Consider the following 12435-nt stretch of genomic DNA (forward strand, 5'->3'; position numbering starts at 1 on the left):
TTTTCATATGGACTTGAATCACTTATGCATGTTTTGTCCGAAAAAAATAATTAACTCTTTCTAAGTCTAATCTTAATATGTACAATAGGATAGGAAGAACAAAATTGTTGTTATTCAGGTATTTCAGTCTTCTCTGTGTGATCCCATCTGGGATTTTCTTAGCAAAGATGCTGCAGTGTTTTGCCATTTTTCCAGCTCATTTGACAAATAAGAAACTATAATAGGGTTAAGTGGCTTGCACAGGGTCATACAGCTAATAAATAAGAGAGGTTGAATTTGAACTCAAGTTTTCCTGATTACAATGCATCCTTTGCTTCTCTAACACAAAGCTGCCCTAATACAAAACTGATGAGTTATGGATTTCCTTGGACTATTTGATTTTCTAAAACTATTTTGGAAGGCATTTATTTGCCAACCACTATGGAAAAAAGACAAGTCACTACAAATAATTTCATTGTTCAACTAGTCAATTTTAAATACAAGACCAATAACTTAAAACAGAGACTTAAATTTACCAGAAGCACTAAAATATTCCAAAACTTTAAATCTTACCTAAAACTTCTGTAAGGAGTGATTATTTCAAAAGATTGTTTTACAGTCCGATCCACATGTTTCACATTGGCTAAATTCATAGGAATTACAGTAATACCAAGTCCACTCTTAAAATCCTAGTGTGGAAAATAAAAACAAAAAATTTAAAAATGCATACTTTTAAAAACATAATTATTTTATAAAAAACTAAAATAACCAATGTTTTAGAAGTCATACTTATTGAATACAAACCAAAAAGATTAGTATGAAAGATTTCCTTTTCTTCCCTCACAGTTATTTTTGCTATTCTCAAAACTGCATGATATTCTCAGATTTACTGTTTGGATGTTAATGATTTATGATTTTCTTTCTCTCAAGTGGAAGATAAGCTGACCAGAATGTAGTTTCTAAGGGTAATATATTTCCTCTGTTTTTAAAGGCAGGCATGATTACAAAAACTTATAAAAGCATTAACTTTGATCCAAAACATTTGGGGAAAATCCTGCATTTACATGCATTCTGGGTAGAAGCATTACTCATTTTAAGATATAAACAATAACATTGTTCTCTTGCTATATATTTCTCTTTCCATTTTTAAATTCCCCCAAAATTGTGGTCATTCGTGGAAGTATCTTCCCTAGAAAATATCTGTGTTACTAGTGCTAGATGCTATTAAAACATCTTATTTTGGCTATTATGATTTTGCAAAATACTAGTGTCCCAAAAAAGTCTTAATGCATTCTTAAGCTTCAATTACCTCAAAAACATAAATGCCACAAAGTTATGGGGAAAGAAGACTGAACAGTTAAATGCAAAAACTTTAAGATACTGATCTTTCTAATTAAAATTCAACATTACCACTCATGTGTTATATATAACCCTAATTAGTTTTCAACTTTTGTTAAGATTTTCTTCAGTTGCTGATAAATGATGGAAAGGGTTGATTTTCTAATCCTACCCTTTAGATCACCCAAAGAACCAAATTTTGATTTGTGGACCACACTTTTAATTTGATCTCACAAAAAAAAAAAAAAAAAAAAAAAGTTAATAAAGATAAATTAAATAACTGAAGAGGCCTGCCATCCTAAAGAAAGACAATGCCTAGAATGTACAGAATGAAAAAAAGATAATCTAACAATAGCAGAAAAGAGATTAATTTAACAGAAATCTTTGAATAGCTTTTTAAAAGTTTAATTCTAATTTACAGTAACTAAACGTCTGGATTTTTCCTCTAAGTAAAATATAAAAAAGTATTAATTTCCATATCTGAATGGACCATTTGGTTACATACATACTACAAACTTTTTATCTTCCTTGTTGCAATATAAATTTAATGAATTATTATTAACATGCACAATCAATTTAATTACATATAGAAAATAACAATATTGCTTCATAAAACATTCAAATAAAAGATTACTGTGAGAAAGATATTTTTATTTTTCATTTTAAAACCATCAGTTAAAAAAATGACTGCTCTAAGAAGAAATGAGGAGCCGGTATTATCATACAAAGATTTATATGAACAAATGGGTACTTAGAGCATTTAAGTAAATGGCAGGCACCTTCACATTCACGTTCAGAGAACAAATGTGAAAATATGTGACATTTTCTCTTTGAGAAAAACATAAAGATTCAAAAACCACCAGATGATGTACACAACAAATGAATAGCTTTTTTCCATGTTCACCCTTCACTACCACATTCATTTATCTGCTATTCAAGATAGGAATCGCTTGCTTCCAGATAAGTAGTTAAAAAAATTGTAATGTTTTTTAATCAAAAAATAATGATACATAATTTTAAATATTCTCCCGCCCTTTTTTTTTCTTAAAATAATTTTGTCAAGGGAATGACAATGATACTCAATCATGCTTTGTGTACTTGCTTTCCAAATGTTTTCCCTCCTAAAGTTTTTAGGTGAGATTTCAATGGTTCTGTAACCTCATCAAAAGATCCAGGATCCCTCCTCTCTAGCAATGCAAATCCAGGTCCCATTTTAATCAATAATAAAGACATGTAAAACCATGGGATTTCAAAGTTGGATGGACATCAGTTTAGTCCAAGCCCCCACCCATACACACACACAAATACTCTTCTTTGACACAATCCACAAGGGGTCTGTCTAGAATCCGAGCGAAGAGTTCCAGTGAAGGGAGATGACTCCTTGATGAAGACCACAACTGAGGGGTAATTAAAAATTCCCATAAAGATGTCATGGAGCTATCCTGATGATCTATTGGAAGGAAGTTTGTTTTGTTCAGGATAGCTCCCAACATCCATTTAAAATCTCAATAACTCAAAACACAGGATAGTTCCTGATTGATACCTGACAATCCCTCAACTCAGTGCAGGTCATTCGGGCCATCTCCAAAGGGGAACAAGGAAAACCCCAGGATATTATACTCAACATGTACCTGTGAGTCTTTCTTTAAGTAAACTGGGTCTTGAACCTTGCAATACCGCCAGAAGCAGTTTATTACATGCCTTGATAGCCCTAAAAGGAATTTTCTCCCTTATATCAAGGACTAATTGTCCTTTTTACAACTTTTAGCTCTCTGAATTGAACATATCTAATCTCTCCACCATGTAACAGCCCCAATTAAAAACTTTAAGATAGCTATCACAATTGCCATATTCTTTTCTTCTTTATAATGATTACCTCTAATTCTCTCAACCAATCTTCATGCAGAAGTTAAAAATTTCATTAACTCTTGTACAAATTTGAAAATAACTCCTGTGATTCTTGCTGAACAGTATGTTCCCATATGATTAGACAGTGAAAAAGCTTTGAACACCACTGTAAGAGAAATAAGTTTGTCCTCAATGATCTCTGAACAAAAGACATCATTCATACTTGAAGTAGGCTCTATTAATGTCATTGGATCATAGAGATATGACCTAAATAATATCCCTTATGTATATGAAGTAGAGTTGATGAATGGATTTAAGGTATTTGGTCTGATAAAGTGCCTAAAGAACTATAGGCAGACAAAATGTTTGTGGCAGCCCTGTTTGTAGTGGCCAGAAACTGGAAAATGAATGGGTGCCCATCAATTGGAGAATGGTTGAGTAAACTGTGGTATATAAATGTTATGGAATATTATTGTTCTGTAAGAAATGACCAGCAGGATGAATACAGAGAGGCTTGGAGAGACTTACATGAACTGATGCTGAGTGAAATGAGCAGAACCAGGAGATCATTATATACTTCAACAACGATACTGTATGAAGATGTACTCTGATGGAAGTGGATTTCTTTGACAAAGAGACCTAATTCAGTTTCAATTGATCAATGATGGACAGAAGCAGCTACACCCAAAGAAAGAACACTGGGAAATGAATGTAAACCGTTTGCATTTTTGTTTTTCTTCCCGGGTTATTTCTACCTTCTGAATCCAATTCTCCCTGTGCAACAAGAAAACTGTTTGGTTCTGCACACAGATATTGTATCTAGGATATACTGTGACATATGCAACATATATAGGACTGCTTGCCACCTAGGGGAGGGGGTGGAGGAAGAGAGGGGGAAAGCAGAAATGAGTGCAAGGGAAAATGTTGTAAAAAATTACCCTGGCATGGGTTCTGTCAATAAAAAGTTATTATAATAAAAATTTTTTTTAAAAAAAGAACTATAGGCAGAGATTTGCAATACTGTACAGGAGGCAACAACAACAACAACAACAACAACAACAACACACACACACAAAGGGAAAAAAAGGAGCAAGAAAGTAAAATGACTCTCTGGTGAGGTTTTACAAATAAACAGCTGAGAAAAGAAGGAAAAGTAAAAGAGAAAGGGAAAGATAAGCCCAACTGAATTCAGAATTCCATGGCTCTCAAGGAGAGAAGAAGGAAGGGGTTTATTTTTGTCGTATTGTTTTGTTTTCTTTTCTTAAATAAGCAACCCCGTGGTTTTTCCCTTTTGTGTGTGTGTTCTAATTTTTCTCTCCCAACTTGATTCACAAAACAATGTGTATTAAAAATAAATCAATGAATGAATGAATGATAGTTAACAAATGAATTAGAAATAAATAAGCAACCCCCCTCCAAAAAAAAAAAAAAACATAAAATATCAGAATGGAAAAGAGAAGAGATCTCTTAAAAACAACTAAGAAATATCAGGAGAATATTTCATGCAAAAGTGGGCATGGTAAAAGACAAAACTGATAGGAACTTAAAAGAGATTAAGAAGTAGTAAACATATGCAGAAGAACAATACAAGAAAGATTTTAACATCACCAATAATCCATGTCAATGTGCTTACTGATCTACATCCAGACATTCTAGAGAATGGTTAAGTGGGCCTTAGGAAGAAGTGCTAACAACGAAGCTGGTGGAGGTAACAGATTTCTAGCTGAGCTATTTAAAATCCTAAAAGATAATGCTATTAAAATGCTGTACTCAATATGCCAGGAGATTTGGAAAATTCAACAGTGGCTAATGAACTGGAAAAAAAAAAGTTTACATCCCAATCCTAAAGAAGAAGAATATTAAAGATGATTCAAATTACCAAATAATTGCATGCTCATCTTGCCCACCAATAGACATCACTTAAAATTGTAAATTCTGCAAGACTTCAGCAATATGTGAACTGACAATTATCAGAAGAGTAGGCTTGTTTTCAAAGAGGCAGAAGAAATGGAGACCAAATTGCCAATTTTTTCAGTGGACGATGGAATAATCAAGTAGAGCAAATCACTTAATATTTAGAGAAGTCAGATTATACTTTGGAAGGACGAGTACGGAAGCTGAAGCTTAAATATTTTGGCCATTTAATAAACAGACAGAATTCATTGGAAAAGACCCTTATGTTAAGAAACACAGGAGACAAAAGGAAAAAAGATGGCAAGGAATGAGATGGAGAGAAGTGTAATGGAAAGATTGAAGAGGAGCTTAAATAGACTTTGGTGGGAAATTGTAGAGAACGAAAAATTTTGGAGTGCTTTGGTTCATGTGATCACAATGAGACAGACCCGACTGAACAACTACTACTCATCAGTACTAAGGGAAGACATTCATTGAAATTTTCATCCCCTTTCCTTGCTGTTATGTATTGTGATCATGATCATGTCAGCAACACATGGCATTGGTCTTCTCTGTTCAACAGGTCTCCTCATGACCAAAGAATGAATCTGAAACCCTAGTTAAAAGCCAAATACAATAAGATCCCTATGATTATTTATATTAAAGTTTTTTATGGAAAAAAGTAGTTCTCAGATAAATGAGACTGTATTCCACTGTAATAAATCTGGTGATAGGATTCAAGGCCAAATTATTCTTTCCAAGGATCTCTTAAACTTCGGACAAAAAAGTTCCAAAAGACTGACTTAAAAACCTCATCTTTATAAACCTGTTAGAAACTATAAACAAAAAACAGCTGCTTAAAAAAAAATCAGAATACTGACGGGTTTTTTTTTTTTCTCCAAATTTGCACACTCCCAGATCTCTAAGTTGTTAAAGGCCAGTGGTAAGCAAAAAAGATTAAAGGTGTTCTAATGATCTCAGGACAGAAGTAGGAAAGAGGAGGAGATGGTGCAGAAAGGAAGATTTCACACAGACAGGAGGGAAAGTTTCCTAATAACTTCAAAAGAAGAGTAATGGGAGTAAAAGGAGGTTTCTTTCCTCTGTAGCAAGAAGTGTTCAAGCAGAGATTGGATGACTTATTTGTCGATGTTATAAAAGAGATTTCCATTCAAGAGTGGGTTAGAGTAAAAGTTTTGGGAGGTTTCTTCCAAGTTTTTAAGTTCTGTGAGCTATTTGGATGCTAGAAATATATATATATATACAAAAACTGCATATAGGATCTCTCAATCAACACTTTTTCATTTTCATATCAATTAGTTCCATTTCCTAGCTCTTTATCATTATACCAAGAATATTTGTGCTAATTTTTCATAATGTGTATAAAGGAATCATTAGTCGCATTCAAATTATGAAACAAAATTAGCTATATCAAGAAACCTGACTGTATAATTTCATATAGATAGCAAAAGCCAAAATGAATTTAGGAAAGTATTTGAAAAATTAATCCTGGGAAATGCTTTAGATTAGAAATGCCTTACATTAAATGCATACTGGCAAAACTATGAAATCCCCCCAAATAAAATGTTCTACTGCCTGAGAACAACAAATAAAGCTATTAAGCCAACACTTGTTTCCACATCATTTAGGTTCAAAGAATCCAAGATCTTGCTGAATATTAAGAAATATTTGTGACTACATATTTATAAATGCTTCTTTGCAAATACATGGGCAAAAAGGGATTTCAGGAAGCATTTTATAAGCTTTATCAAAATTATTTGCATTTTTCTACTTTCTAAGATTTGATCTTTTTATGCAAGTTTAATTCAGAGAAGCTTAAAAGTTTCATGAGCCAACATGAAAATTATTAGTAGAAATTTATACACACAGCTTTGGAAAAGTTGTTTTCATGTATACATATTAGATAGAAAAATATATGATATATAACACAAATATAAAATTATAAAAGCAGCTATTTCAAGACAAGACTGGCCATCATTTAACTTATTTCTCAATAAATATGAATATAACTGAACTTGACCCTCTAATATTTTCTTATTTCAGTTATAAGATGACAAGGTATTATTTATAAAGTTTCAAATAGAATTTATATGTATAGAAGAACTGCACACGTTTAACATATATTGGATTACTTGCTGTCTAAGGTAGTGGGTGAGGGGTAGGGAAGGAGAAAAATTAATACACAAGATTTTGCAGGGGTGAATGTTGAAAACTATTCATGTATTTTGAAAATAAAAAAAATAGAATTTATTTTCACCCACCAAAATAGACTAAAATTAGAAGAATATTTTTAACAGAAACAAAGATTTTTAAAAATAATTCTGAAGTTATTGTAATACGGAAGCCACCTGCCAGTGGCTGCTGGAGGTCTAACTCAGATCTGTAGAATGGACCTCTTCTTGTTGAGAGGATGATACAAGGAGACTGAGAGGCAGTTGCGTTGTCTGACCTCTCTCCTCTTCCCTCTGCCTTCAATTTATTTCAAGGCATTTTATACCAACAGCCCCATTTGAAATCAACTGATAAATTTTGTTCTTTTCAAAAAATCTTGTCCAAATGAGAATTGAACCCTTTTCTAATAGAAGATATATACATTGAAAAAGTTCATACATTCTTGTTCTCTCAGTGAATACCTGCTATGTATCTCACTAATGTAATTAACTATGAATTTTTTATTTTTAATAAACAAAAAGATGACAAAAGGAAGATATCAATAGCAGGAGATTGGACTCTGGACCTAAAACTGTAACTAGTTTATATTACAAGTCTATGGAATTCTGTTTCCTCATCTAAAAAATGAGGAGTTGGGACTATATAGATGCTAATGTCCCAACAAACAATGATAATCTATGAAATCAACACAGTACTATTTTCCCTCAAGAAAAAGATGATATAGGCAGACCTATATTATATATGTATAGGCAAAAAATAACATTGCATTGGAAACCTTTTATAGGGAGGTTTTTATATTTCAGGCTTTGTGCACAAAATGCCTAAAGACAAAATCATTCTTAGCATGTACTAATATATTTTTAAAACATTGCTACTGTGCATACAGCATTATTGGAAATGTCTGTCAATTTTAAAAAGATTCTGAGTTCTATATAGGGTTTATATACAGAATTTGTTTTCATACTACATTTTAACTAAGGTATTTAATCTATTCATGATGGCAAAGCTCTTTACATGCAATCTTCATGACAACATCTAGGGAAAGATTTCTTTGTGTAAGGTTAAAAAGCAATATAATAAATATCATTAGTGTGTAACCTTATCATATACTATGCTTTCTAAACTTTTACTTATTTTTCAAATGTTTTTATATTTAAGGGGTCTTCAAAATCATGATACTAGCTTACAAGCAATAAAATTTAGCAAAAATTCATTTAGACTTATCAAGTTAATACAAAAACATTTATGATGAGAAATAAAAATGAATACTTCATTTTCATAAAGATAAAAAAAATCCATCTCAGTTATTGAAATTTTCAATATATTCTTGAAAATGCCAAATGCCAGATTTCAGTGCCAGGGATGTTAGAACCCGTTGCTCAAACATTTGTTATAAACAGATGTGACTCTGGTTCCAGGAATTACCAGATTTAGAGCTTGGCCCAGACCATGAGAACTCGGGGCACCCCCTCCCATATGCTGCTTCCACAAGGTATCCCTAACCCCTCACATGTGTTAAATCATTGTTTCAAAGTGCAAAATTAGAAGGCAGAGGAGAATGGATACAGTCTAATTACTAGCTCAAACACTTGAGTGTCATCTGAGGTGCTAATAAACCACTTTACCCAATTTTCTCTCTGATAGAAGTCTCATTTCAGTTTCCTGAAGAGAAAGCCTACAAGAGTATCAGCAACCACACGGCATCAGCAGCCTAACTAGGATGAAGCCTTTTCCAGAGACAGTTTGAGCTCCTTATGGTCCAAGTTAATGGCTCATGGTTAACCACATAAATCCGTTAATGGCTCTCACAAATAGAATAAAGTATCAAAGATTCAACTTTATAATCATTTGACAGACATGAATGATATTAACTTAAATGACTCCACTGGGGAGGGGAAAGCAGAACATCAAATAGTCTTTTTATTTGATGGAATCTCTTAGGATATCAAAATGTATTGTCTTAATAAACAAAATGTTTTTAATGAAAGACAAAGACAAAGACTAAAGACTTTGAGCTTGCTTCAAGAGATCAAATTAACCCAAGCGACGACTGTGTTGATACTTTTAAAACACCTTTGTATCTGTTATTCTGGAGGTTCAGGAAAAAAAGCTATGGTTGGATATGTTAAGAGACTTGGGGGCATCCTGAACACAGTCAAATAGTAGTACCATGTGTAAGGCAATTAACATCAATAGATGTTAATCTTAATGCATAATTGCAGAATCATATAATATGTACCACAATATATTAGGAAAATATCATAATCATACAATATTACTGAGACATTTAACCACCACCCAATGACATCAAGACTTGCCCATAAAAAATATAGACTAAAATTCTTAAGAGGTTATAACAAACAAGTCAAAAACTTAAAAAATGTTTTGCTTTTTAACAATCATACATCACTTCACCTCCCCCAAAATACTAAGTTCAGTATAGGGTGTTTTCCTGACTTTCAGATTTCAAAATTATACCTGTCTTGCTTTCTTGTCTGAAAGCTTTCCTCAGAGAGTTTCCTTATTTGGGAACATACAACTAATCCAATCAAATCAAAATTTCTCCTCACTCTGGAATCATCTTCTCTGAGACTGGCCCCCGAGTTCCTCCTAAGTTCTATTTTCTGGAGGGACCCAGGACAACCAGCCTGCATTACCCTCCTCTATCTACTTGTGACTCACAGACTTCAGAACTATGGATTCATGTCTTCATCACCCGCCACCTTGATTCTCTGGTCCTGTTAGTGAGTTGGCTTCCAATAAGACCCGACTTTCTGTTTGTTATATGTTACCCCAGGGCTTGGCCCATGGAAGGGCATGTTTGTTTCCTTCTTTCTTATCAATAGGAATAATACCATAAGATTTGACAAACTGAAAATGATTTTACCTGCAGATAGAATGAATGAATGGAAATACTTATTATGGATTTAGGATGTTCCAAGGATAGTTCCAAGGCGAGCAAACAAGATAGTCCTTTGCCCTCAAAGAGCTCGTTTTAATGTTTGGGTGAGAAAGGGTGGCAGGGTAGCATGGATAGAAATGCCTGGGGATTGATATGATGGGTCTCACACTAGGTAAAATAAAGTGGGTCAGTCCCAATCTGAGCCCAGTTCACAGAGTTGGGAGCCTATGGAACAGCTAAAATCAAAAAATTCTCAAGAGGTCTAATGTCTGCATGAACTAGGATAACAATATGTCAATAATGACGTGTGCAAAAGATAGCTTAGTCATGTGGATTTGTTTATGGAATTACGGGTTTATGGGAAGTGAGAACAAAGCAATCATCATTATAAATTACAGAGCCAAGACATAGGAATCAAGATAGCAATCAATGCAAATTACGCAAGGAAACAAAACCCACAGGCTCTGTCACACATTACTAGAAGCTGCAAAAACTTACCGCCTACTGAATAATTTGCAAGACATGTTTCCATGGCTAGAATTATATCAAAACTTCATTACCTTCTGCGAACTGATGGATGACAAATATCTTCACAACAAAAACAGATCTCAAATGTTTTAGATAAAAGGACAAGATTCCTAGTTCATCGAGTTCAATGGCCTGATTTCATAACTCAGTTTCATTTTTCAATACCATATGGGTAGTAAGGGTCAAAGATGGAACACAGAACAACCAAAACTAAAGCCACTGTGCTTTCTATTATACCATTCCTCAGATAAAGAATTCAAAATATCCACGAGAATTCAATCAATAAACTGATTAAAAAAAAGAATTAAACTTTTCAATATTTAATATATTGAAAATATTGAATATTAAACTATTTAGTAAATACAATTAGACTATTACTACACACTAAATTATTGCTCACAACTGCCTAAACATAACAGTGACTCATAAAAACTTAAGTATACTTTTTTAATAGGTATTTTTCTATGTTAAATACAATCTTCAAGTTATGTGGACTCACACACTTTGAAAACATAAAAAATTAACATAAGAAATCAAAATATTATGATAATAAGATGAAATATATGTCATCTCCACTATTCTATTTCCTATTAGAATTGTCTCACAGAAGCTTTTAGGGACCCACCAGAAGTTAAGCACACATCCAAATATTTCATTCAAATGGGAAAAAAAGCATTTATTTGGAAACAACTGAGCAACAGTCTAGTTAACATTACCTAGCAGAACAGCAACTTTCTCCCAAATCATTTTCTACCCTATTGTTTTAATTACTATTATTTTTAATCTCATTCTTATCTCTTGTTGACAGAGTTCAGATGTCACTAGAAGAATCACAAGTGGCACTGACAAATTGGTAGAGGTGACTGTTCAGGCACCTCATCACTTAGTGGCGGAGACCTCCAGCTCTGTCCATTTAAGAAGAACTTATTTCCTTTCCCCCCTGAATCAGAGAACAAGCTTGTGAACCTTCAAAAACTAAAGAATGTGAATTTTTCTCACTGGCACCCTAGCAACATCTCCAGGACAACAGCGATTGGCAATACTGCAACGGGGTTGCAGGTTTGGCTGTTGGTAAAAGTTATTTTTCAGTCATGTTCAACTCTTCATGAACCCATTTGGGATTTTCTTGGCAAAGATCCTGAAGTGATTGGCCCTCTCCTTCTCCAGCCCATTTTACAAATGAGGAAACTGAGGCAGGTGGGATTAAGTGATTTGCCCAAGTCCACATATCTAGTAAATGTCAAATTTACTATTTTATAAATGCCAGCTTTCTATCTGCTGCCCCAACATTGCAGACAGATGAAAAAGTCAGATCCATTCTGGAGGAAAAGCAACACAAAATCTTAATAAGGAGAGCAGCAAAAAACAAAAGAATTTCCAGGGAGAGCTTGGAGTTCTGCCCGCTGCCACATGTGCTCTCCAAGTCTGCATTCATTTTCCCATAGACTGCCTGCATTTACTGGTAAGAACATCACAGACTTTGAGGAAATCTTTTATACCAACTGGACCACCGTGGAAATATCTGCCAGAGGGAACAGGAGTAGGAAGATGAGTTCCTCATCAAGTTCTATACAAGGATTCTTATTTGATGAACACTGGATTCCTGTTTCCTAAAGAAAACCTTATATATTCCCTTAAGTATTATTTCTTTCTGGTTCTAACAACTGTGAGAAAAATGCTGAAACAGGAAACTGTGGTTTTGGGGTGAAAAAAACATTTAAAGAAGCAAAGAATGACAAAGTCTGGACACAGGAAAT

The 12435-nt window shown here is 33.6% G+C and overlaps 1 protein-coding gene across 3 annotated transcripts in view; it reads right to left on the reverse strand.

Moving 5' to 3' along the window:
• ARAP2 (ArfGAP with RhoGAP domain, ankyrin repeat and PH domain 2) overlaps positions 1-12435 on the reverse strand; it is a 213718-nt gene that overhangs the window by 111901 nt on the left and 89382 nt on the right. For all 3 annotated transcript variants that reach the window (XM_031942783.1, XM_031942784.1, XM_031942782.1), the window contains exon 11: positions 553-668. In XM_031942783.1, the coding sequence (XP_031798643.1) occupies positions 553-668 (116 nt within the window). The remainder of the gene's footprint in view (positions 1-552; positions 669-12435) is intronic.

This window comes from Sarcophilus harrisii, chromosome 6 (assembly GCF_902635505.1).
Source record: "Sarcophilus harrisii chromosome 6, mSarHar1.11, whole genome shotgun sequence".
NCBI classification, from domain to species: domain Eukaryota; kingdom Metazoa; phylum Chordata; class Mammalia; order Dasyuromorphia; family Dasyuridae; genus Sarcophilus; species Sarcophilus harrisii.